Source organism: Euleptes europaea, chromosome 2 (genome assembly GCF_029931775.1).
Source record: "Euleptes europaea isolate rEulEur1 chromosome 2, rEulEur1.hap1, whole genome shotgun sequence".
NCBI lineage: Eukaryota > Metazoa > Chordata > Lepidosauria > Squamata > Sphaerodactylidae > Euleptes > Euleptes europaea.
The window spans coordinates 63,966,415-63,993,703 of NC_079313.1; the positions used below are offsets into that span (position 1 = coordinate 63,966,415).

The 27,289-nt window shown below is 42.0% G+C and overlaps 1 protein-coding gene across 2 annotated transcripts in view; it reads right to left on the reverse strand.

The window, feature by feature from the left end:
* The window catches only part of CACHD1 (cache domain containing 1), a 156,291-nt gene extending 129,288 nt beyond the window's left edge, over positions 1 to 27,003 (reverse strand). Inside the window, exon 1 of one of the 2 annotated variants that reach the window (XM_056844513.1) lies at positions 26,758 to 27,003. In XM_056844513.1, coding sequence (XP_056700491.1) covers positions 26,758 to 27,003 — 246 coding nt within the window. The remainder of the gene's footprint in view (positions 1 to 26,757) is intronic. The other variant, XM_056844514.1, reaches the window with a different exon arrangement.
* Between the last annotated feature and the right edge of the window lie 286 nt (positions 27,004 to 27,289).

Genomic DNA, 27,289 nt, shown 5'->3' on the forward strand with positions numbered 1-27,289 from the left:
TGGGCAGTAGATTCAGGATGGCCAAAAGGAAATAATTATTTACACAGTGATTAAAGTATGGAATCTGCTGCCAGAGGGTATAGTGATGGCCACAGGTGCAGACAGCTTTGAAAGGGGATTAGACAGATACATGTAGGATAGGTCTATCAGAGGTTACTAGCCATGGTGACTAAAGGGCACCTCCACATTCAGAGACAGTAACCTCTGAATACCAGAGCAGGAGGCAACATCAGGGGAAGGCCTCAGCCTCTATGCCTTGTTGTTGGACCTCCAGAGGAACTGGTTGGCTACTGTGTGAGACAGGATGCTGGACTCAATGGACCAAGGTCTGATCCAGCAGGGTTCTTCTTAAGTCCTAATGCACTTTACACAGGGCTGCCCTTGAGAAGAAACTTTAATTGGTGCAGAATGCTGCTGCTAGGAAGTTGACTGGAATGGGTCATAGGAACCATATCACTCCAAACTTGGTCCATCTACACTGGCTTCCAATTGGGTACCAGGCACAATTTAGGGTGCTGGTCTTGACCTTTTAAAAGCATTATATAATTTGGGACATGAAGAACCGCCTACTTCCTTATGAACCTACCTAACCATTATGGTCATCTTTGGAGACCTTGCTTTGGGTGCCCCTACCTTTTGAAATTAAGTGGATGGCAACCCAGGAGAGGCCTTCTCAGATGTGGCACCAAAACTCTGGAATTCTCTCCCCAGAGAGTGTAATCTGTCCCCTTCTGTTGCCATCTTTCACCATCGGATGAAGACTTTTTGGTTCATTTGGCATTCCCTCAGTGAACCCTCCTTCCTGCCCAATGTTTTAATTGTTATTTTTTATGTCTTCATATCTATTTTAGCTCTGGTTTTGATTAAAGAACTCCAAAATGAAATTTGTTTGGCCTCAAGACCTACCTTCTTCTCAGCTCTTTCCCATAAAATCCATGGTACTTTGCACAGCTACATAAAGGCTGCTGTGGCACATTGTTGAGTCCCAACAAGTCCATATCTGAGAATATGATCGCTTGAATGTATCACATAAGGAACCCTCTATTCACAAACTGTACAACTGCAAGTCTTTGCTCATACAATGATTTTGTGATTTGTTCATCCATTGAGACTGACTAGATGAGATGAGTTCAGATGTGCTTGTTGGACTGAACAGACATAAAAAAAGAAATGGAACACCTGTCACATGAACAACTGAGTATGTCAGTATGCACACTATATACATGATGAAAACAGACTCAAGAGGGTGTGTGAGAAAAATGGCATTTGCATAATCGAGGGCATTTATACTTCCGGAAAGAGTCTGCACAGTAAACCATAACTGCAGATATTACAAGTCATGTGCTACCTCAGCACAACTTACCATTGATCTCGTGTGACTTAAGAGACACCATATTCCGTGTTGTACAGAGGATTAACATAAGACACAATATAGTTAAATCCCTTCACTTCCTCAGCCAAATAAACAGAGTAATCACATACGAGTACATGGACTAGAGAAAGCCTTCAAAGCATAACCAAACAAAATTTAAATTCTCAGATCCTCCAGGAATGCCATGCCCCAACCATTTGGCAACTGTCTGGGAAATTATGTAAGTAATAATTATGAGGAAAATGCAACAGCTGTGGCATCCACTTTCTATGTCAAACATGAAAGAAATTGTTCCACCGTTGCAAACAACCCCTACCAGATGTCAAGCTTTGTCCCAAAGTACTGAGGCTTGTACCATTTTACTACCATGAAAATCTAAGATTACTGATAGGGTTTGGAGGCAACATTCAGCATTTTTGCCTGGCTTACTTTCAGACCTATAAGCTAGTATGGTTTGATTTTGAAAACATTCACAAAATATGACCAGGGAATTATACGTAACTCTATGACTGGACAGGACTTCTGAGTGAAATGGAACATCATGCATTTGAATACACATCCAATCAAATCTTTACATCATTTGCTTTGTTACCTGAATGCAGTAATGTTTTAGAAAACCAATGTTCAGCAAAAATGAAATGATTGCATTCTACTTTCTTTTCCAATATCGTGAAAAAAGATGGGATTGCATATTTCTTAGGTGTGAACTTCTGAAAGTTTGAAGATGCGATGGAACTCTTTCATTATGAAACTGTTCATTTATATACCAGAAGCAGTGCTTCCCAAAAAGGTCTGCATAGTTAAATGGTATATTACATTAAGCTGACAAGTGAGCTCTCTCTCCCTTAATTAATTATTATTCACTGAATCATAACATTCTTACCCTGCCTCTCATAAGACAGTAGATCATAACAAAACAGGCCATCCTTTTGAAAGATGGAGAACTGATAATCCAGGTGACACCTGGACGATACTCCCCATGAAAAGATAATGCATCCTTGTAAAAATCAAAAGGGAAGGGAACACTGTTGTAGCAACATGTGCCAATACAACATCACCATCAAAAAGTGGGCCTTGAAAATTATCTTTTGTTCTAACTACCTTAAACTGATCCTTGGTAAATCCACACTCCTTCCTTTGCAATAGCGAAAGAAAGAAAGAGAGAAAGAGAGAAAGAGAGAAAGAGAGAGAGAGAGAGAGAGAGAGAGAGAGAGAGAGAGAGAGAGAGAGAGAGAGAGAGAGAGGAGAAAGGGAGACAGTGACAGAAAAAGAGGGGGAAAGAGGGAGAAAGAGTGGTAAAGAGAGAGAAAGAGCGAGAGAAAGTGAGAAGAGAGAAAAGAAAAAGAAAAAAAATGAAAGAGGGAGATGAAGTCAAAGAGGGAGGGGGGAAGGATCTTGGCTGGGTGCACGGGGCCACAGAGGCCCGAGCACCCGGGAAGGGAGGAATGCTTCAGCCTGGGCGCGTGCGGCCGTAGCAGCTCCTGCACGCCCAGGGAGGGAGGGAGGAAAGCTTCCAGCTGGGCATGCAGGGCCACAGCGGCCTCTGCATGCCCTGGAAGGGAGGGGGGAAGGCTTCCGGATGGGTGCGCAGGGCCACAGCGGCTCCGGGAAGCCCAGAAAAGGTCGGAGGAGGGGAGAAACGGGGACTAGCTGCCTTGGCTCTGAGGGCCGAAGAAAAGCCCTCCGAGGGCCGGATCTGGCCTGCGGGCCTCATGTTTGACACCCCTGTACTAAGCGGAATGACAGTAGTATTTTTCTTTCCAATCTCTTCATAGAGCACTAGGAGATGTTTCATGGAGCACAGTTTGGGAACTTATGATAGAGGATATTGGTCCTATTGTACAGATGAAGGACTCTGACGCACAGCAATAAGCGACTAGTCTAAGATCAGTCAGCAGATCCAAGACATGGAATTCTTTAGCAGAAATTCCACATGAGTAGTCGTAACAGCAGTGCTTCAGAGCATATGCAAAGTTTTTCCTTCTCCACTGAGCAGCTACAGTCTCCCCACTCCCATACACCTCAGTTATAAATTCTCAATATAAAAAGCTAGATTCAAGTCCAGTAGCACCTTAGGGACCCAGAAAATTTGGGGGTATAAGCTTTCGAGAGTCAAAGCAATCTTTGTCAGAGAGCTCTGACTCTCAAAAGCTTATACCCCAAAAATCTTGTTATTCTCTATGGTGCTACTGAATTCAAATCTAGCTGTTCTACTACAGACCAACGTGGCTACCCTTTGAAACTATCTTAATATAAATATAAGTAGTATATTTTTATTTACCTCATTTTGTATTAAGAAACGGGAATTACAGAGCAATGACATATTTCCCACACAGATTAAAGCCTCAGTACCTCTCCCTAGAAAATAAGCACTGATCCCACTTGCTTTGTCATCAGAATACAACATATACATTATGTTCCCATCCACATAATCCACTCCTCACTTATGCTCTAGCAAGAGTGGGTTCCTTTTCTTTCCCATTCTTCTAGTTATACTCTTCTACTCTACCCTTCTCCCTAATTTAGTTTATGCTAAATCTCACCAGAATTCAGCAGCAACTTCAACCCAAATAAGAGGCAGACATAGAAGTGCAGAGAATATGGTTATCATTTCCCAAAATGAGCCATCACATATTTACACTAGAGGATAACTATACCAGATAACGCAGCAGGTTCCTTAACTGTTAACTAGGACCTGAGAAGCAACAGACAAAAGCAGCAACTGGTATAAGATTTTGTGGAGTTAACACGATTTGACAGAATGAGGAACCAGTACTAGCTTGACCAGATGGATACACACAGTGCTTTTTTTGTTTTTTAAAAAAAGCAGTGTTGGTACTCATATATAAGCTTGCACCAATTTCCTTCATTTCCCTCCTCAGGACTTGGGAGAGCCCCCACAAAAGTGTTGGCACTCAGTACTGTCAAGCACCATGACAAAAAAGCCTTGGATACACAACAGCTTGCTGGTCTTTGCTTTGTTTGAGAAACACTAACTAAAGTATTAGACTACATAAATGTACAACACTAGCCACTACAGCAGTTATGGGAACCAGCATCACTAGTCAGACCGTGCTTAGCTAGCTGGTCTCTGATTTGAACAGAGAACATGATGGGAACCAGTAGGAATGGATTCAACTACAATACTGCCATTAAATGCAGAATGATGCAGTTAATCGAGGACCTGAACAAACATGAAATAACACAGCAATCTAACCCGTATAAAAACTGCACAAGACAGTAACAGTCCCAAATATAGTTTCATTTTTCAGCAATATGTTTTGGACAATACTCCATGTAAGAGAGAACTTCTGCCTGAAATGTCCAGTATTTATGACTGGATAGCAAAGGTATACTCTAAATACAATTAATGCCATTTTAGACATGAGCACACATTGCTGCTCTAACCAGACTACAACCATGGCAACTTAATGAGTTTTATTCAGCCTGCTTTAATAACCAGGAAAAAAAGTAATTCAAAAATCCACGTGAAAATTGGTCCGGGGACTGAAACACACAAAAGAGATTAGAGAAAGTTCATTTAAATGAAAAATCCCACTAAAGCAAAGTGCTTTATGATCAATGATCATTTAGTCCTCATTGTAAAAAATGGAATATCTTTTGAAAACAGAGCCCTGTGTTTTCAGAGATGTTTGCATTTTTTGCATGCTCTAGGCTCTATTAGGTCACCTTGTCCTTAGACTGTTGTAACTGAGGATTATAGGTGTATACAAAAACACAGCTGTTCTACTTTTCCTTTTTTCCTTTTTTTTTTTTTTGCTGCATTAAATCTCTCCCACTTTCAGCCATCCAATTAGTTGTTCACTATCAAAAGACAGCTCTATCCTTTCATCTTCTTAAAAACTGCACCGGACTGAAGGGTGTCATGGAAACTGTAACTCAGGTCATTTCCCATTTCAATTGTTTTGCCACCCAGTAGATAAATAAAAATATATACTTTATCATGGAACAAATGGATAATTGTTATTCCACTCTACAGAGTGCACAAATACAACACAAAAATAATATAGCTTACATTTTTTTTCAGGTAACACCTCATAATGTGTAGAAAAAAACAAAATAATGTGAATGTGAATATATAAATTGTTGGCAAAACTGTGTAAATTTAGTTTTGTATAAGGTAGCACTACAATAGAACATTATTAAATTATGTTTAAAGCTATCAGCAATATTCAAAATGAGATTCCCCTATGACATATCTGACTCTAACCAACAGGTTATTTAGAGAAAATCGCCATAACTAAAGCACACCATAAATGAGTTAACTGTTAACATGTCAACCATTAAAACAGACAAAAACAGAAAAAGAAACTAAAAATACTTTGGAGGCACAATTTGTGAATGACCTCAGCAAATTGAAACATTACAAGGGTTAAAAAAATAAAAGGTATATCTAATTCTAAATCTGGCCCCAGAGCTGTTTAATAAAACCAGAGAAAGGGGCCAGATACAGACAGGAGACTTTTGAGGGTGTTTTGCGTGCTGGAAGAGCCCCCAGGTTTGCAGAAAAAGTCCAGAAGTTTTAAAGGGGGGGTTAAATGGAGACAGAGAAGCAATATCAACACGTGCAGACAACATCAAGGGAAGAGATGGGACTGTTAAGGGTGGTGGCTACCAGTGGCAATGGAATAAGGGCAGGCAACAAGGAGAAGAAGGTGGGCAGGCAGTGAGAGAGAGGGGGGCAAGTGGTAGTGGTTGACAAGGTAGAGGGATGACAGTGCTATCGCTGCTGGGGAAAGTAAAGGGAGGAAGCTCGTTTGGGCAAGCTACAAGGCCGGCCGGCCTTCTCAAGGTGCCTGCCCTTGCCCAGGAGTGAAGGCAGTGAGGTGGAGGCTGCACCTCTGCTGCTGGCTTCTCCTTGCTCCTCCTCCCCTGCCTTGGAAAAAAAGATGATGAAGTGGCAGAGGAGACCAGGAGGAGAAAAGTATGGCAGTCCCCATTCCCTTTCCACAATTTCCTCAACAGAAGTACAAGAAGAAGAGAAGGTGGCAGGGAGGGTGGGCAAAGCCAGTCAGCACTCCAAGCAAGGGCCTGCAGGCACAGGGAAACAATGGGGATGAAGAGGTGGTAGGGAAGGCAAGGCAGGTGCCACCATGGGGTAAGTCCAGCACGAGGAGGAGAAGGGCAGGCAGGAAAAGAAAAAGCAGAGGTAAAAGGGAGGAGGGGAAGTGAGATAAAAGACTAGATTCCCCCACCCAGGAAAGTCTCTCAGGTCCCCAGTTGTTTCTTACTCAAATGATAATTCAGTGTAATATAGTGCTTAGAGATCTCATGATCTAGGTCAAATACCTGCTTAACCATACAAAAACCATTACACTATTATACTTTGACCTCTATTTACGTTTAAGAGAAACAATTGTTTTATGTAGAGTAAAGGGTTCCCTTTTACCTCTGAGCTTTCCCCCCATGGCGTCCATTCTGGCTTTCGACCAATTATAATTAGGCCATCCTGTTCTTTAGGTCCAACTAAGAATTCTAAGGCAAGAGCCTTCGGTGGCGGCGAAAATAAATAGGGAACGCTAAGGAAGACAAGGAGGCAGCCTAGCTGACCTCACCAGAACACTTCAGAGAGGTGCCTTTATAGAGGTTACATATAAGGGGTCATGCAGAAAGAGTGAAAACATTACATCAGCCATTACTGATACAGTGAATGCAGACCATCACATAGCAAGTCTTCTTACTGAAGCAAGTTCAGTTGCTATGAATGCATACACATACATTTTTATTGAAGATCACTTAATATACAGGGCTCGTGTTTATACCATATTTCCTTTACTTTAAACATACAATGTGATAGAGGGTACTACTCTAAAGTCTGAGGAAATAAGCTGAAAATAGTGCACAATGAAAAACCATAAAGCAGATGAGGCTAAGCAGTATTCCTGTTGATCAAGAAAAAAGAAGTTTACTGACATCCAAAGATTTTTAAGCCCTGACTATAACAAGCAGAAGCAGAACCAGTCATACAATATGGCTTTCCTTGGTGCAAAATGGGGTACAGAATATTTACAGCCTTCTTTTTTATTACAGAATGGGGTGGGGGCATGTTGCCTCATATGAAGGCCAAGGGTTTCCCCCTCCCCGCATGGATCGTACATAAATTGGGCTAGTTGGTCATTCTGAATCCCACCTTCTCAATTCATTCATCTCAAAGCAGGAGATTCATCATTCATATATTACACAATACATCCTTGTGTCCAGTAACTAAGGACTAGCTCCAATGTGGTTCAAAGGATCCACAAAATGGGTCCAACTAAGGATTGGCCCCCAAATGGGTTCAATCCCGATACAATTTACACTTCTGCAAACCCAAACAGAGCTCCAGTTTGGTAGCAGCTCAAAGACTAACAAAATTATCGCAACATAGGCTTTTGTGTGTCATAGCAGCTCACTTCCTCAAGCGCATGCTGACTCACAGGAGCTCATACTGAAATAAATTTGGTTAGTCTTTAAGGTGTTGTCAGACTCCTATGTAATTTTCTTAACAGACGAACAACCCCCAAAATAGTTAACAGTGATGTTTGTCCATGTGCAAACATTGCACACATAAAATCTGGAGTTCAGGAAAACATCAGGTTGCCTAACATGGCGGCGGCAGCCATCACAATGACGAAGAGGTGTACTAAAGGCAGGAGTGAAGTAGAAGCAGGGGAGGGGAACCTGAAGGGGGTGACAAGGAGAGAAAGTGCAGCTTCAACAGGGGTGGGGGAAATAAGAGATGGAACCTGGGAGGCACTAGAAGACAAAGAAGAAAAGCATTAGTAGAACAAGAGGAAGGAGGCCTTCGTTGCTGGCCTTGTAGTAGTGATTTTCTACTGTTGTGGTGCTACTAACCATGCCGTTGTCATGACTGTTATCTGTTAACAATACCTGTAAAACCACTTTGTTTGATCATGGAGTAAACCTTACAGGGAAAATTTTTATTAGCTTCAAATATACTCAGTCTTTCTCCCCAAAGGGGATCCAAAGTAGTTTACATAATTCTCTTCTCCTTCATTTACACGCATTACATCCCTCTGAGGTAAATTAGGCTGAGTGTACAGACTGGCCTAAGTGACCCAGTAAGCCTCCATGGCAGAGTGGGGATTCAAACCTGGATCGCCCAGATTATAAGGTAGGAAGCACTACAACTCTTATAACACAGAAGTGATATACTGATACCATAAAGAATCACTGCACAAGAAAATACCCCAACCCCAGAAAAAAGGAAGATGGGGAATCCAAAGAGCATGTTCTTGACTAATAAAGCAAATGTTGTATTTGCCTAACCAGGCCAAAATACTGTGCCTCATTATTTTTCTTTAAACAACATCATTTATTACACATTTTGTAGAATGTAAAAATAATTCTGTCATATCTTAAAAGAGCAGCCCAATGAAAACAGGCATCATACAACATAAATGTACATGTTTGTTTGCCATACAGCTGGAATACTGAACAACAGTCAAAAAAATCAGGCACTATTAATAAAATCTGAACCAAAGCATATTCTGGAACTTATATTCATGACAAGCTGTCCAAATCTATGTGAGGTAAGAAAACTCAGTTCCACTTCATAATCAAAACAGATCTCATTGCAAAGGCAAAAAGCTCCATTAGTGGCAGGAAGAACGAACAGTATTAAATGCCAATATCAATATCCACTGCATTGCATGCTACCAGTTCCCCTCCCCCAACTACATCTCTCTCTCTCTCTCTCCTCCCCCTTCAATTATTCTCCATTCAAGCTTAAAATCAGAAGGATTTTTTTGCTCTGAGTCAAAGAGACTTGAGAAGCTCCCCAGGAACTGCAGTGAGATCCAGAAATGGACAATAGCGTCCTTCCACAAAGCATTCTTTCATCCAGGCAGTACTTCTATTAAAAACATCCCAGTAGCAGGTACACATTTTATGAAGAAATGATGAAGACTAGACTCACTTACCAAATCACCTACGCAATTAAGATTTCAGTTTCAACTCTAAGAAAAAATAATGCAAATGTTACAACTAACACATATGACTGTACAGAAATTGAGCTGTTTATTCTCTTATACTACACAAGGGATGTTCCTAGAGACTTCAACTGTCTATACACATTCAAAATTCCAGTTGCCTGATTCCTCAGCGTAGTAGGCTACTTGTATGACCAACGCATTTATTCATATCTCAAATTTCAGTTTTTAAAAGAAATTTCATTACCCCACATGAGGAAAAAAATCTGTGCATTTTGACTGTGATATGCATCATAAGACATGGCTCCAAAACAATTCATTGGGTATTATCTATTTCTCAATGCGGCCAAAGCTCTGGATACTTAACTCCAGAGACGAGAGCCATGAGCAGACAAGGAAGATCTTTCTACAAACTTGAGAAAAGCCTTAGGGCTGCAGAAAAAATATGAAAACTAAAACACACACACACACACACACACAAAACACTGGGGATTAAAAACTCCCAACAAAATAACAGAAGCAACACCTGTAGTTCTAAGGAAAAAATGCCCTCAGTGGCTGTTGCTAGGTAATCACAACAGTATTACCAGTTGAAGCCATGGTTTCTGTCAGGGAAAGGAGGCAGGGCCCTTTTCAGAGCTGTTTTGGCCTTTGAGGGAGATTCAGAGCCCAGCCCACGAGTAACCACTAGGTGACTTGACACCACATGAATTCCATGATTCACCCAGGTCTGGCTGCTCACTACTGTTCAATAGCAGCTATCCCACAAAAGCCAGAATGATTTAGAGGTTAGAGTTTCAGACTAGGATCTAGAAGGCTCAGATTCAAATTCCTAATCTGCCATCGAAGTCTGCTGGGTGACTTTGGCCAGTCACACACTCTCAGCCTAGCTTACTTCAGAGAGATGTTGTGCAGATAGATGGAGAAGATGGGAATTATGTAAGCTCCCATTAGGAAGAAGGGTGTATAAACAAAGTAAATAAATAAAGCTGTTGCCTGGGGGGCAGATTTAAAATGTTGGTTGGAAAGAGAGGGGAAAGCAGGAGGAGAGAGGATATTGGAGCTGCCAGGAGAAGAGAAAGAGGAAATAGTGTAGGGAAGGAGATATAGGGGAAATAAAGAGAACACCCCCTCAAGTCTTTGCAGGTTCCCTGCTTGTAGTCTGCTACAAAGTCCACTGGAACTTGAGAGAGGCCACCAAAAATCTCAATTTTTATTTTAAGAAAACAAGATTCTAACCCACATGTCTGCACAGATACATTTGCAAGTATTTTTCGCAAAAGCTCCATGTTCACCCTGCATATCATTTGCCACCATGACTATATCTCTCCTCCTTGGACACCATTTATTTTTCTAAACCACAAATCCCTCCACTATCCAAACTTAGATACTGCAATAAACTTAGATACTGCCAACGTGGTGCAGTGGTTAAGAGCATGGACTCTAACCTGGAGATTGGGTTTGATTCCCCACTCCTCCACATGAGTGGCGGACTCTAATCTGGTGAACCAGGCTGGTTTCCCCACTCCTACATATGAAGCCAGCTGGATGACCTGGTGCTAGTCACTAGGGTTGTGCATATCGATATACCCGAACAGAAAATAAACCTGCAATTAGCCGTTTTGGCAATATTTGGGTTTTAGTTTTACCGAATGCCAGAACCTGTGGATCTCCCCCCCCTCCCGAAAACCTGCTGTCAAACAAAGGTCGTCCCAAATAGAGGCTTTGTTTCCCTGCAACGTGACCATATCTTGAAATCAGATTTTTGTAACCTTAATAAAGGACTGTTCACAGGATGTCATTTGCCACCAAAAGAAATGTTTTCCATGCCTTATTTTTCTTGCATATTTAAGCCCTTTTTCTCAGTTTGGAAGCTAATTTGCATGGACATCATGCTATGCACCCCAGATACAAACAGAGCCCCAAGACATTGAGGCGCCAGCCTGCCAATCGTCTCTTTCCACCAGTCCTCGGTAATGCTGAACTTCTGAACCTGAAAACCAATGGACAGCTCGGCTTACAAATGCCTGGAGGATTGGACCCCCGTCCCAAAGTTCACCAAACTTCAGCAACCATCTAAGGAGAGTCCCTTGCAACCATGCGGCAAATTTGGTGACCCTCCCTGCAAAAATGCTCCCACAGGAGCTTCGAAAAAATCCCCACAGACTACAGTGGACCCGAATTTTTCAGTAAACCCGGAAACAAAGCCAAAATACTCCTATACCAGTATGGGTATTCGGCTTATTCTGGGTTTACTAAAAAACTCAGGCCCAATAAACCCAACCCCAAAATTTACTGATTTTTTTTTTGCACAACCCTACTAGTTACCGTTTTCTGAACTTTCTCAGCCCCACCTACCTCACATGGTGTATGTTGTGGGGACAGGAAGGGAAGGAAATTGTAAGCCAGTTTGATTCTCCTTAAAAGGCAGAGACAGTTGGCATATAAAAACCAACTCTTATAATTTTTTTAATAATTTCAAGTTTTATAAGCTTCAATTCAAAATAAAGTATACACATGAAATGTTTAAAATCCTACATATATTTATTGATATGCAGAATGTATTCCAAGAACATATTTTTGGTACCTATAGCAGAACATGTAGAAATAAGTGTGTGTAAAATGCATCGGCTTCTAAAATGCAGGCCCTAATAACCATCATACTCCAATTCCGATCCAGTTGCACTATCCACTGAAAGCCAGTACAGTTACCGTATATACCCATGTATAAGTCGACCCGCGTATAAGCCGAGGTGCCTAATTTCTCCCCAAAAATGGGGGGAAATTAGGCACCCGCGTATAAGCCGAGGGTCGGCTTATAACCCCCCCCCCCCCGCAGGCTTACCTGACAGGGCTCCCGGCGAAGGCGGTGGCGGCGGCAGCTTCCAGGAGGCTTCCAGGGCGGGGGGAGCCAGGCACGCCCGGTGGCGGCGGCCGCAGCAGGCTTCCCCCGGCCCTTCCAGGGCGGGGGGATCCGGGCGCGCCCGGCGGCGGCGGCCGCGTGGCCTTGCAGCGGCCGCAGGAGGCCCTCACAGGGCGCTCCTGGCCGGGGGAAGCCGCATGGGCCCAGCAGCGGTGGCGGTGGCGGTAAGTTGCCCCCTCCCTCCTCCCCTACCCTACCGTATTGACCCGCGTATAAGCCGAGGCCGGCTTTTTCAGCCCTTTTTTTGGGCTGAAAAACTCGGCTTATACGCGAGTATATACTATATTTATTAGTTTATTCATTTATACCCTACTTTTCTCCCCAGTGGGGTCCCAAAGCAACTTATATCATTTTCCTCTCCTCCATTTTATTCTCACAACAACTCTGATAGGCTAGGTACATGGATACAACACCAAATGTATACAGGAAATACCTGGATTTAAATCCCTTCTTAGCCCTTGCTCTCGCCAGGCAACTTTGGGTCCACCAGAATCTCTCAGACTAACCTACTTCACAGAGTTGTCATGAGGATAAAATGGGGAGAGGGAAGAATCGTGTGCTGCCTTGACTTCCTTTCCTTGGTGGAAAGGTAGAATAAAAATGTGATGTATAAAGAAGCAAGTCAGCATGCCAGCTATTTTTTCCTCTCTAACCAGAATGACTAAAGCTTCAAATGTCATGGCTGATGGCAGAAAGTTTAATGAAAAAGGGAGCACCCTGAAGAGAAAGAAATAATGGAACCAAAAGCTTGTGAAATATTTTTGGCTAGCAGCTGTGAAACATGGGAAACTATCAATATACATTATTGACAAATCTTTCTTTGACAGACTATTTTTGCAGTAATAGGGATCATATGTTTGATACTTCTAATTGGAAATAATTATTTTGAAAACCACTTTACCCTGAAACTTTATTGCAACACCTCATCTGTTCTTGTTATTTTCTATTTAAAACTTCCTTTTAACCTTGGAGGAATGGTATTGTAATGGGAATCCCTCTACAAGGCCTTTACAATTTGTGATATACCTATCTCAACAGTCTGGGTTTCACCACTACAGTAAAAACATCAGTAACCAAATTATAACAAATTGCCACAAAAGGAAGCACTCAAGAATCTCATGATTGATAGGTTTAAGAAGACATCAAGCTAATTCCATGTACTAAAGTGTACACTCAAGAGCCAAATAAAACTAGGAAACATCGACTATAAATCTATCCAGAGCCATTCACACTTTAGATAGTGTTGCAGGCAGGTACACCAACGTTTGTCACCATAAAAGTATAAACCACGAATTACCAGTCACATGTGCTTGAACACTGCAGTTGGTTGTATTTTCCCTATTATGTCCACTGTGGTGTTTGGAATGCATTGACTACACCAAATATCAGGGCCTGCGTAAACATACTTATTACAGGTAGGTCACAGGATGCTAGACTCCTTCTTCAGCCTGTTCCTCTCTGATACAAACTGTGCCTTCCTCCCTTCCACTAACTTCAACAGAGTTAAGACTTATGTCAGCACTAATGGTACCTGTGCTTAACATTATGCAGGGCTTACTATTAATAAAGGATTTGAAAATTTGCTTCAAACTCAAGTTTCAAAGTCCTGTTAACAAAGAAACCAGTGAGGACTGCTAAGTCCTTCATATACAGGTTGAGTTTCCCTTATCCAGACTGCTTGGGACCAGAAGTGTTCCATATTTTGGATCTTTCCGTATTTTGGAATATTTGCATATACAAAATGAGATATCTTGGAGATGGGACCCAAGTCTAAACACAAAATTCATTTATGTTTTATTTATGTTTTGTATATACTTTATACACATAGCCTAAATGTAATTTTAAACAATGTTTTTAATAATTTTGTGTACACTGAACCATCAATGGCACTGCTGAGGGCCTGTGAGTAATGCTTGCATGCTGGCTCAAAACGTCCAGTTTTCAGATCACTCCGGATAACGGATATAAGGGATACTCAATCTGTACTTGAATGCAGTAAGGTTATAGCATGGCACTTTTCTGCCATCCTTCTTTTTTAATATGCAACGACATTCTTTATTAAAGAAGAAAATAACAGCAAAAGTATCAACTATGTATTTACTAATTCACTATGGAATTTGTTTTCGATGAAAAATATTGAGGGGATACAGCTCAACAAAAAATAGAGTAGTTGAACAATAATAATAGGAATAATAATGATAATGATGAAGTTTAAACTGAAACTATTTGTTTTCTAGACTGCAAAAAACTTTTTTCCCACTCAATCCTACAACTGCATGATAACCTAAACACAACAAGTTTGGCTAGAGTATCAGAGAGAGAGAACAGAGAGAGAGAGAGAGAGACAGAGAGAGAGACAGAGAGAGAGAGAGACAGAGAAAGAGAGAGAGACAGAGAGAGAGAGAGAGACAGAGAGAGACCAAACCCTTGCCTGGCAAAATGGCCTGCTGGCAATCTTCTTCTTTCACTCTGTTGCCTCAGGCTGACAACTCGAAGGGCCAAGTGGAGGCCAGATTTGACCCAAAGGGCCATCAGATGCTGACAGCTAACATTCTATCTCAAAAGACAGATCAATATTTTATTCTCGGCAGATTACTTTTTTCCCAAGGAAAAGAAAAATAATATGATGTTTTTCCCTTTATGGTTTTGATACCAACATACAAAGGTGTTTATTTTAGTTTTAATACATTATTTTTAAGCACACCTATACCGATAGTTTGTTTATATTTTAACGCTAAAATAAACAAACCTGCAAGAGAGTCCTGCAAGTAAAGTTTACATAATTAAGTTTTCAAAAAAGAGAAAGTAGTGTACACAACTATAGACTATAATTTTATCATTTAAACACTTTGTTGCATTGTGTGTATGCAATTGCTCAGATCTGCTTGCAGAAGAAAACATTCTTGCCTCCCTCTCCCCATGTGCAAGGAATCGTTTGGATCCAATCCACTATTTATAAATAAACATTTATTAGTTTACAAAATGTATAGTCCACCTTGGGCCACCAAGACAGCTAACAGATTAAAAACATACATAAAAACATACATAATAAAAACACATCTTAGAAACCATTAAAACCAAAACACATCATAAGAATTAAGTTAAAATATACATACAACACAATAAAAGATAATATACAAGACAATGAAATACACAACCATTAAAACAACAATTTAAACTTAGGGCAGGAAGGAGGGATCACTGGTAGAACGCCAAATAAAACACAAGTTTTCACCTGCTGACAGAAGAGAGCAACAGAAAGGGGCAGGCAAGTCCCCTGGGAAGACGCTTCCAGAGTTTTGGTGCCTTGACATAGAAGGCTACCTGCCAAATCACAGAAGTCAGGGACATCCAAAGCAGGGCCTCAGAAGATGACCATAGCAATTGGGCAGGTTCATACTATCAGGGCAATCCTATACAAAGTTATACCCCTCTAAGTCCACTGAAGCCAATGGGCATAGAAGGTGTAACTCACTTAGGATTGTTCTCAATTAAGATAATGAAATAATTTCTGATGATGGACACTACTACTTGGGCAAGGTATGGAAGAATGGACCAAACTGCTTTTATAATGATGAACAGCGCATTCCTGACTGGAATGCCTGCACTGGGCTTGGGAGGCAACGCAGTGGCGTTGCCTCCTAAGGAGGGTCAAAACCTCCGCCCGACGCAAAAAAACCGTGCAACCCTCATAGGGTTGTACAGGAGATATGCCACCTAAAAGGTGGCGTATCTCAGGGGAGAAGGGCGCGTTCCCGAGCTGAAACGGCTCAGGAGGCCGCCTGATGACGGCCCCACCCCCTGGCCGGTGCCATAACGCCCCAGGAACGCAGTTATGCCCTGGGAATGACTCCTGGGTCGCCGCGGCGGCCTTTGCCAGCGTCTGGATGCCAGTGGCAGGCTCAGCCGACATTCGGGCCTGGCGCTGCCGCCCCTGAGGCCAGAGACCAGCGTCTGGCCCTGAACGCCGACACTGGGGCCACAAACGCCAGCGTGCACCTCCCGGACACCGGCGCTGTGGGCCCTTGTGCTGGCGTGGGCCTTCGCCGGCCTCCTAAAGACTTTGGTGCAGACCGCCAGCGCAGCTCAGGAATGGGCTGAAAATATTCAACAGTCCCCAAATTTCCACTGAAGGTTGAATCAAGTATCATACAATTGTGGGGGAGGAAGTATAATAAAACAAAATGTACTCCTAAACTGAGTTACACCCTTCTAAAGACATTGAATTTAATGTGCTTATAAGGTTGTACTTCGGGGTACACTGAAAATTCTGTTCCTTTTACCTGGAGATTATAAACTAGTGAGGGAACATTTTTAGTCAATGGATTAAATACCCTCCAACTTGCATAGTCCTTTAGTGATATCTGAGCAAACATTTATTTTCTTTCATCTGCACCTTTCATCAAGAAACGAGTGGTTGCACATTACAGTTTGCAACTAAGGTTTCAGAATGATGTGTCACTGATATTGTTTTGCTATATAGGAAGGGCTCTTTTGCCCTTGCCCTTTCCAGTTAGAAGAATTAAAGTGTGTGCGTTTTTAAAAAACGCCGGCAGAAGCATGCTAACATACACTACTGTACTTATTTTGTGTGCTGCCTTAACATGTGTCTTATCAGCCCTGCCACAGCTGAAGTGATTCCAAAAGTGCTTTATGGCATATTTGGATTTTCTCCCAGTTAATAATTCCAGCTTTCTATCTTCCCCAACATGACTGGCAGGGTTCTTCAACGTAGCAATAAAATGGGACAGCTAATTATCTACGAATCCACCTTGCCGCACCACATTTGGCAACTTTTATCTGCACAGGACAGCTGCATTCTCTGTGTTTGAAGTGAAATGTCAGTCTCTGCTAATGCAACAAGACTTACATCACTAATGATGCCTTGACACTTTGAAGAAACAACTAAAGCCTAATTAAAAATTCAGATTTGTTCTCCAAAGCTTCATAATATTAACTGCCTTTCCACTAGAGCCTTACTGTATCTTCCCAAAATGCTTCAGGAAAAGGGAGGGGGAGTAGAAAAGGAGGATGAAAAACTGCTGCAGTCTTGGGCATTTACAGGCCCTTTTTTAAAACGACTGTTATGGTTGGAACCCTACCAACACACAATCATGTAAAACAGATGAGATTTTACTTTGCTGCCTTCTACTCTAATTATTGTAGTGTACCGCATTTCTGAAGGGGAAAGGGGCCCATAAAGCATTTATCAGCTTCAACATTTTAGTTTTTTCTTTTGTTTGTTTCAATTTTTGTCAAATCAGAAATCAATCTATTCTATGCCAACCAGAAACCCAAGAATATACACCAGTACTTAAATGGATTGATTTTACTTAAGTATAAATTTGTATCATCCAAGTAAACATGAAATTGTTACCATTCAAAGCCTAAATTGAATTAGTAAAAAATGAATCTTCTGTTTACATAACCATTCAATTTGATGTTTCATAAGCAACTACTGATCTCCAACATTCAGTACTGCGATCACAGCACTTTGGACACAATCTACTTGTACTGCACCCATACCTAGAGTATTCCAACAGGCAACAATATACCCGTTTTGCTATTGTGCCACATATTTAAGCGCACAGGTATTGTCATAAGCACTCTGGTAAGGTTTTAGCATGAATAGGAGCCATGCGCATGCTGCCGTATCAACACCCAGCCTTCCGTGTTTTGTAAATTTCCATACTATAACCATAACTAACTTGAATCAGGCGAAAGAGGAGGCCTGGATGGGGGTATGTGCATGGACCATCCATTCCTCAGATCTTCCCACCATGCTGTGCGCACTCGTATTCATGTGATTTTGTGAGAGGAAGCTGAGAAAAAGCAAACTACTGTGCCCTGGTAAAACTGAGCTCTGCACACAAGCCCTGGGCCTTTCTTTATGCGAGCTATATAACAAAAGTAATAAATTATTACTAATTATTATCATAATCAGACTTTGGCCCAGAGCTACAGCCCGTAACACCCAAGTAATAAAGCAGGTATAAAGCATTAACACTCCATTGGTAGATGATATCATTCTTCAGAGAAAAGGATGGCATAAAGCATGGGTGTCGAACATAAGGTCTGGGGGGCCAGATCTGACCCCTTGAGAGCTCTCATCCAGCCCACAAGCTAGCCGAAGCAGCCACACACACCCCACTCTCAATCTGGGCTGGCGAGTCATGGCCTGGCCTGACCAAGTGACATTTATGTCATATGCAGCCTTAGTTGTTGTTATGTCATAACTACCAGCAATTGGTAATGGATGAAAAACGCAAGGACAACTTTGAGGAATGGAGCCTTAGTGCCAAACTAACTGACATTTTTCCCGAAAGACAGTTATGTAATCGTATCAGACTAGGATCTCAGAGACCAGTGTTCAAACCCTTATTCTGCCATGGTCGCTTGCAGGGTGACCTTGGGCCAGTTATACACACTCACCCTAACCTATCTCACATTGTGAGGATAAAATGGAGGAATGATGTTAGCTGCTTCGGGTCCTCACCGGGGGAAAAGCCAGGGTATAAATGAAGTAAATTAATAAAACAGTACTCAAATGTGTTCTTGGATTATGTAGAACACCATAAGATAAGGCAGGATGACAGTGGAATTTATTTCATTCAGATGTTGGTAAAGTACCACTGCAGTTACTTGGTATAGGCTTGCTAGAATGTGCTATACTGAGATAGGCTTCTGCACTATGAGAGTTAAATATCCCTATACTTACAATGACACCTGTAAAACCATTTCCTTTCAATTCACTAAACAAAAATCTGAATGCAAGTTTCACCTTTATGAAAAGTACCAAACATTATGAGAACCTTATTTTGTTCAAAAATGTCAGGCAAATTGCACTGTAGAAATTTTGTATATACCGCAGCTGATCCATTGTGATTACTGGAAATTTGAATTTTGATATACAATGTACAATGGCCAGTCTACAGGTCTAGGACAGATCTGAAACTGATTATATAACTAGTATCTGCGATCTTGCCAAAGTGGGCTTTCTTATGGGCCCCAACTTTAAAAGCTTATTTAATAAAAAAGAATTACCAGTATTCTACAGAGAGCTCAATCATAAAAAATTGTTTGCATTGCTGAAGCTAAACTCCTGCAGTACAAAAGATAAGAACCAAAGTACAAGTAAAGGTTATAGAGATGCATTTTTACTTTTAGCCTTCATTATAATAACAATGCATCAGAAAGCACAAAATTATAAGCCATCCAAGTACAGCAAGAATTATAATATTACGTATCACTAAATTAGCATATATATTAGAATATTAGAAAAAAAATTGTCCCAGGTGACATCAGGTAATACTGAAGTTTTCTACACAGTGTTTGATCTGAAATTACTCCTTCACACATGTAAGAGTAATTATTCCTTCGCACCACTTGTTACATAGTCCAGACAATCTCAAAAAATTTTGAAGTGAGACCCAGTAGCACATTTACCATAGTGTTTGGGACCTATTTCTAAACTTAATGTGCTGTTCAGGACCTGCTTGCAAAATACCTCTATGCTACCTTTCTCCTCTACGGAATAAAACACTGGCATCTCACATCAGTTAATGTTGAACAAATTTATATTGTATTTTTCATATCTACTACTTGCATACATGCAGTATTACTGAGGAACAAGCTGTATTTCATGGCCATTTGGCACACTATACAGAAACAAACCCAAATTTATTATCAAGTCTCAAAGTGCTGCCTGCCCAGCTCACCCTATTCCTTCTCCTTCTACCTGGCTCACCTGGCCTTCTACCTGGCTCACAGAACCAATTCTGTGGCCAGATATTTATCTGATATCACCCAATGAATACACTTCTCTTTGCCTTTTGATAGCCTTGTGTTTTGGTTTGTCACTCACAATAGACACCTAAGCAAATGGAATCCTCTAATTAGCCAAGCTGCAGGCAGCATCAAGCTCATATATGCTGTTGGCCACATTTCTTCCTGCGCCCCAATGATGCTACATTTACAGTGCATTCCTAAGGAGAGTTACTCCAGTCTAAGCCCATTGAAATGAATGGCCTTGGACTGGAGTAACTCTCCTTAGGAATGCACTGTATGTCTTCAAGAAGTGATGGAACAACTAGAGGGATTATGTTATTTATCTACTTGATGTTTATTCCCAATGGGGAGCAAGGTGGTTTACATAATTCTCACCTTCCCCACTTTAGCCTCACAACAACCCTGTGAGGTAGGTTAGGCTGAGAGTGTGTGACTGAAACAAGGCCACCCAGCAAGCTTCCATGGCAGAGTGGGTATTCAAACTTGGGTCTCCCACATCCTAGTCTGATACTCTAGCCGCTATACCACACTGGCTCTCAAATGTAGGATTAAATGGCTTTTTTAGAAGAATGTTATATATAATTAAAGGCAGTTTATCTGAGACTGTGCGTCAATCAACCAATTGACCAGTTTCCTCCACCATTTCATAAATCCCAGCAAAAACTGACTGCGTGGTAAAAAACAGTATAGCTACCTTTTCTACAAATGGCTTAATGCTCTGTTGACAAAGTTTATGCCAATAGATGATTTAGTCCAAAGCCCTTCCCAATGACACAAAGCCAAACCATCAGGACGTGGATTTTACCCCTCTCATTTCTTTCAGCTTCAGCAATTTTCAAAGTGTGTAAATAACACAGAAGCCTTTAGAAAGTCATGCAGTTAGTTTATATTGTCCCCTTAAGTCAAACATATTCATGATTATGTAAACAGTACTGTGTTAAAACATCTTGGGAGTTTTTCTGCTTGGCAACCACAACTGTTCTTCATATGTAAAGTCTCCAGCCAGCCCCATACTTTATCCAATTACTCTGTACTCCCAATTTTGAAGTGATCTGCGGACCCTAGTATGTTTTTTAACTCAACATTTGCTACATTAAATAAAAAACACAAAGCCATTTAATTTAATGACAGTGCTACATACTACCATACAAATCCAAGCTCTTCCCCTCCCACACTAGGGTTATATGATCTCAAACATATTATGAGCTGGAAAGATGCACTATACTTATTTCAGTTAAATGGCATTTGTATGAATACAAAGACAATGTTTGTGGAAATGCTGCAGTAATGTGGTGATATTTTGTATTCTGGATTATTAATATAGAGGTCGCCAGATACCCAGTCAGAGTGTGTCTCTGGAAGTGGCCTTCACTAGCTGATACTTTCCAGTGTATGTGTGCGCGCACAAATACCCCATACGGCTAATGATTAGACTCACATCTTTACACTAGCCAGATCCTGAAAGAGTGGGAAATCCCTAGTCGTGCACCAATTTCAGATGCAGTGTCCTGTCCCCATCCCACCCAACCATTTCTTGTGATGTTTCCTGCCTCTGCAGATGTCCTGAGGGAATGCAGCAGAGGTGAATCTCTGCAGTAGGAATGAACAGACTTGCCTCCATTTCATTTAAGGTCGTTCACAGCTCAGAGATTTGCTTACCACTACAGCACTTTCCACCTTCAAAAACAAATGCTGAGTACCAGAACTTCATTCCTTCAATAGGAGTTATAATACAGTAGTATTGTACTGGTGTCAAGTCCTGTTTATGTATATGACACTTTTGAAAGATTCATGCTATAAGAGTCATCTGCTGCCTTAAATCTGTAACAGTTTGATGCATGTACATAGTAAGTAAGCAAAAAGGGGAGGATATGTATTGAAGTAGTTGGGAACATGCACCAAGAACATCCCAGGGAGCCATTTTTTTCTGGGCATACTGGAAACATTCACTTTCCCCCATTCTACACATGCAGGCAATAAAAAACAACTGCCATATAAAGTGTGGATTTGCCCTTCGTGTTAGCTCACAACCAATCCCCTATGCTGGGAATCATGAGCTTTTATCCAGGCAAATGTTGTTGTCCTTATTACCTATAGTCTCAATAAAATATGCATAGTTACTATTAAGCATGAAATAAGAGCACTGCAGTTCAAAGATGCGGTTTATGGAATAATCTAATGACAGACTGTTATGGTACAGGCACTCTAGGAAAAGTCTTTTGTGTATTAGTGACTCCATGCAGAAATCTTAATGTACAGGATCTGATCGTCAGGCAGATCAACCACATTCACCTATGCCAGCACCACATATTCCTGGAATAAAATGAAATCATCAACCCATTACATGGGAAATGCATGTAAACTGTTTCCTAATTCCTTCAAAATGGAAAGCAGCTGTTGGAAGCGCCCAGTTTCTTTTTTTTTTTAAGAGCAAGAGGGTGGAGCAGCTTATCTCTTTTCCTTTTCCCTCAGGCTGTCTTCCATTCAAAATTGCCCCCAGCTGCCTTTCATGTTCTATGGGGAGGATTTGGATGAGAAAACCCCTCAAACAGAAAATGGTTAAATACCCTTCCTCCACCACCACCATGGTTCTTCTGGTCATACTGACCCATCACAAATTAAACAGAACGACTGATGTCAACACAGGTTTTCAGAGAAAACCATCCACACATTGAAAATAAATGGACCAAACACGTATGTACAGGGCTGCAGCTTTATTTATGATATTGATTAAGTTGCCTCTCAAGAAAGAAATCTTCCACAAAGGTAAAGACAAGTCTGTACAAAATATTAGACCAGATATTAGCTTCAAAAATATTCCACCAGCTAGTACTTGCTTAACAACAAAATATCAAAATTCCTCAGCACCTACAGTTCCATTTCCACGCCTATATACTAGGTATATCACTGAAAGGCAGCATGCTACCTTGTAAGAATATAATTAGTATATTATTTTAAATTTATTATTGTAAGTATATTACACATTATTGACACCCATATTATTTTGCTTTTGTGAACCAAAACATTCAAGTATTAGTAATAAATGCATTCATTTACTTTGTTTTAAATAATACCACCAATAAACATAGCAACGTTCTTCCTCTGGATTATGTAAACAGCTTCCAACTATTAGTAAGATACGATCATTAATAAGAACAATCATTTATACATTTGTACTATTCACATTCTAGTTTAACATTTATTTACTGCTTCAATAAAATAGAGCCTAAAATAATGCTAAAGAAACATAAGCATATCCATGTAGCCATGTCATTAGTATGCCAACTGCAAATCAATACAATAAATCTGCACTAAGAATCTCACATCTCTGCTAAAAACAAAATTATACTTTTATGTGCCACTGAAAATCAAAACAACTTGTAACTGCATCTTGGTATTTAGAATGATGTCTCCTGCCACCATCTCATTCTCAATGCAACAGATGTGTATTTTTGCTGACTATCTAGATGAATGTATCTCCTCAGAGAAATTTTGGAAGACATTTGATATATTGATCTAAGAATGACAAAATCAGTGCTTCTTATAAGAAGATATTAGAATGAAAAACCGATGAAGAAATTAAATACAAAGATAGCTGTATTCTAGGAACTGAGCCAAGAGACTGCACAAAATGCAGCATCAGAATTGGTAGCAAGAGACTGCAGAAGGTATAGTTTTCCTCCCCCACCAAAAAAAAAGTTCTGCTGCTCTGATTTTTACTATATTCATATGCCCACTACAGGATCTTCTGAAATGCAATCTTCCTTTGGGTCTCCCTCTCACCTTTCCAGCTGCTCCTCCAGTGCCCTTTTTAAATGGTGGCAGGGGCAGGATTGTCTTTCCAGTACTCTTCATGTGCTATCTTAAAATGGTCTCACAAATCTGGGAATGGCAACATTTCCTTATTTTCACACTACTCCGACTGCATCACAGCCTTCCACTTCTTTAAATTATACTGTCATCTTATTCCAAACACTAGGGTATGAACTGTTCCATGCCTAGTTATCATCGGTCTTGAATTCTCCATTATGAGGTCAACTGCAGCATTTCCTTCTCCTTTAGCTCTTTCCCCTTGTCTGAAAATCTAAAGTAAGTTTTACCTCTTTACCATCAAAGGTCCTCACAATCTGGTACTTATATTTTCTATATCTCTAATTATTAAGTTTCATACTTACCATTCCCATCAGACAGTCTCTGATTTTAGGCCTTCTTTCATGAAACCTCCATGATTGACTCCAAATTAAGGTGCATAGAATTCTGTTACTGCACTTTTAAATCCTCCATTTTTAATATATTTGAATTATGATACACACCCAACCATGCTCATAGGATCACAGTGCAACCTAGTTATTATATAGGCTTTTTGACTGCAGACCTCTCAGGTTAAAGAACATGTCTAATACCTACATTAACATACTAATTGAAAGGAAAGTCAACAAAATTATCATATTGTACATTTAAGTATTTTCACACAGATGACTTTCATCCGTAGGAACTTGAAAAAAATCTTGCATCATCATCATCAGTTTCAACGTAAATTACTTTTTAATGTATGCAGATCACCAAGTACATTTTAAAATATATCTTGATGTCATCTGGATTCACATCCCAAAATTAACAATAGAGTGCTCTATTTAGCCTTAGCATCAAACATTCATCTGGAATATACTTTAAGATACAGTAAGTGACAGACACTTCATCATAGTAACTCAACACACTGAAACCGTAACATAAATAAGACATTCAGGGTGTGTGCATTTTATTTGCCTTGATAAAGATGCAAATTTATACATACACAGTGACATGACATACACCATGAAATCAGACCATTACAAAATAAGAAAATCAGTTTAGAGCAGTAACACCACTGCGCGTCCAGTCTCTTAGATTATATACAGGTTTTATAGCAGGGGGAAGAAATGTGCCCCGAGCTCTTGCAGGGGAAAGGAACTGACTCCTGAAATTCTCCATAGTTCAGTGTATCAATAATTTACTGCTATCTACCTTGTTAAGAGAAGTCATTTTAATGGATGTCTTCTTACTATAAAAGAGGAGGAGAGAAGCAATGACAAAGCTTCTCTAGGAGAGAACCGAACAATAATATTTCAAAAGAGAGTAGAAGGGAGCCAGTTTGAAGAAGATAAAGGGCCATTTGGGCACAGACCCCTGCTGCTTCTATAGAAGTGTTGCCTTTTCAATCTGGGAGGCTATAAAAACTGCCTTTGCCACTGACCCTACCTTGCATTTGCAGAGTGTTTGGGATCCAATTTCACCTTTTGTCAGGGGAGGCTGTCGTTGGTTGCTGTAACACAGCTATTAGCCTCCTTTACAGAAAACACAATAGTCAAACTGTCATTAATATGCACCCACAAAGGCAGAGAGAGACTATAATTACCAATTACTTCCCTCTCTCTGAACTGGGCAAATCATCCAGGGCCAGAAAATAAGTTTTGTGAAGAAACATCATAAAATTGTTAAACTGCCTATTTAAATTGACAAAACAAATTATGCCTATTTACCGGCATATTTCCAGTTCAATATTTAACATATCTGTATTTCACCTTTTTCCTCCCTAATTTGCTGTTGGCAAAAATTAACATGGTGACTGAAAACAAAACATCTGAACACCCGTTTTTAAAAAATCTGTGCAGTTTCACTAATAATTGGATATCATTCAGTCATCTGGCAACTCGAAAGTGTTAGAAATAATTTTAACTTATTTTTTCTTTTTGATCATTTTCTTTTTAATCCAAGTAGTTCCAACGGAATGAAGTCTGGTCGGAAATCAAACCTCAGCCCTCTCACTTCGCTTGCCCTAAAGTAACCTGACTGCAGTTACAACTTCCGATCCGGATTTAAGCAGCTCAGACCACGCTAACTCCCCCCCCCCCCGCAAAAAAAGTGACAAAACTGGATTGTCAAAGCACTTCACAACGACGCCGATCTTTGCAAAAGGAGAACAAGTCTGTCGAATCCCCAGTAGTCCCATGCCTACCCAACCAAAGTATCTGAGCCCGGGAGGAAAGAGCCTGAAGCGGTGGGGTCATGTTTCAGCATTCACCGACGCTTTTCGTATGGTTCAGGAGCCGCTCCGATCCGGAGTCAGCAACTGGAGACCACCGAACACAAACTCCTGCTGCTTAGAAACCCCCCACCCCACCTCACCCCACCCCCCGGCCGCGGTGGACGAGGGCTGCAAGGAGATGCCCTCTGGGGAGAGCCGCCAGCGAGAGAGGTCGCCTCTCAAAGACGCCCCGCCGCTGGGGGGAGGGAGACCACCTTGGCCACTTATGCACGGGAGGGTTGGCCTTGGACTGGCCGCTCTCTAGATGCCCATTTCCCCCCATCCAGATTCTCCAAACTCAGCCATCAGCCCCCCTGCAGAGTTTTGAGGATTCGGACGGGGGAAAGGCGCCTCTAGAGAGCGGCCGGTCCCCGGCCAGCCCTCCCGGGCCAAGCCACTGAAATCCCGGGACGCGCCACTGAAAAGAAACGGCCCTCCAGCCACACTGGCCGAGCCTCCGAAAGGGGGGACGTCGCCGAGAAGCAACCCAGCGGGGAAGGGGGAAGGGGGCGAGAGCAATCTGAAGCCGAGGGATCCAAAGAAAGTGGGAGGAAAACAGGAAGGAAGGGTGAAGGGCTGGGAAAGGCAGGAGGGCAGGCAGAAAACCGGGAGGGGAGGGGAGGGTTGAGGGCCGGGGCGAGGCGAGGCGAGGGTTTACCTGCATGGTCACGACGCCCAGCTCCTCGGCGGCCAGCTTCCTCATCTGAGTGGCCACCACTTGCGCCTCGTCCAAGATGGAAAACTCCGAGTCGGCGGCGCCCAGCCTGCAGAAGAGGGCCAGGTACACCACCCACAGGGGCCGCCGGGCCGCGATGCCCCTTCGCCGGGGGGGCGTCGGGCCGGCGGGGGCGCGTCTGGGAGACAGCCCCGGGGCCTCCTCCAGCGGGGCCGGCCTGCTGGCCATCGTGCAGCCGGCGGGCGGGCGGCCACCTCGGGGCTCCGGGCGCGGCGGCGGCGGCGGCGCGCAAACTTTCCTGAGCGCCTCCCAAAAGTTGGGTGCGGGACTGCAGCCGGGGGCGGGGCGGGAGGCGGGGGAGAGGGGGGAGGCGGGCGCTACGCCTCGGGGCTCCGGGGAGAGGCGGCCGACGCCTCCATGCAGGGGCCGCCCAGGACACCGGCCTCGCGGGAGGCTCCCCTTCCAAGCCGGCCGCCCCGTGGCTCCCGCGACGGCGACCCCCCGCCTCCCTCCC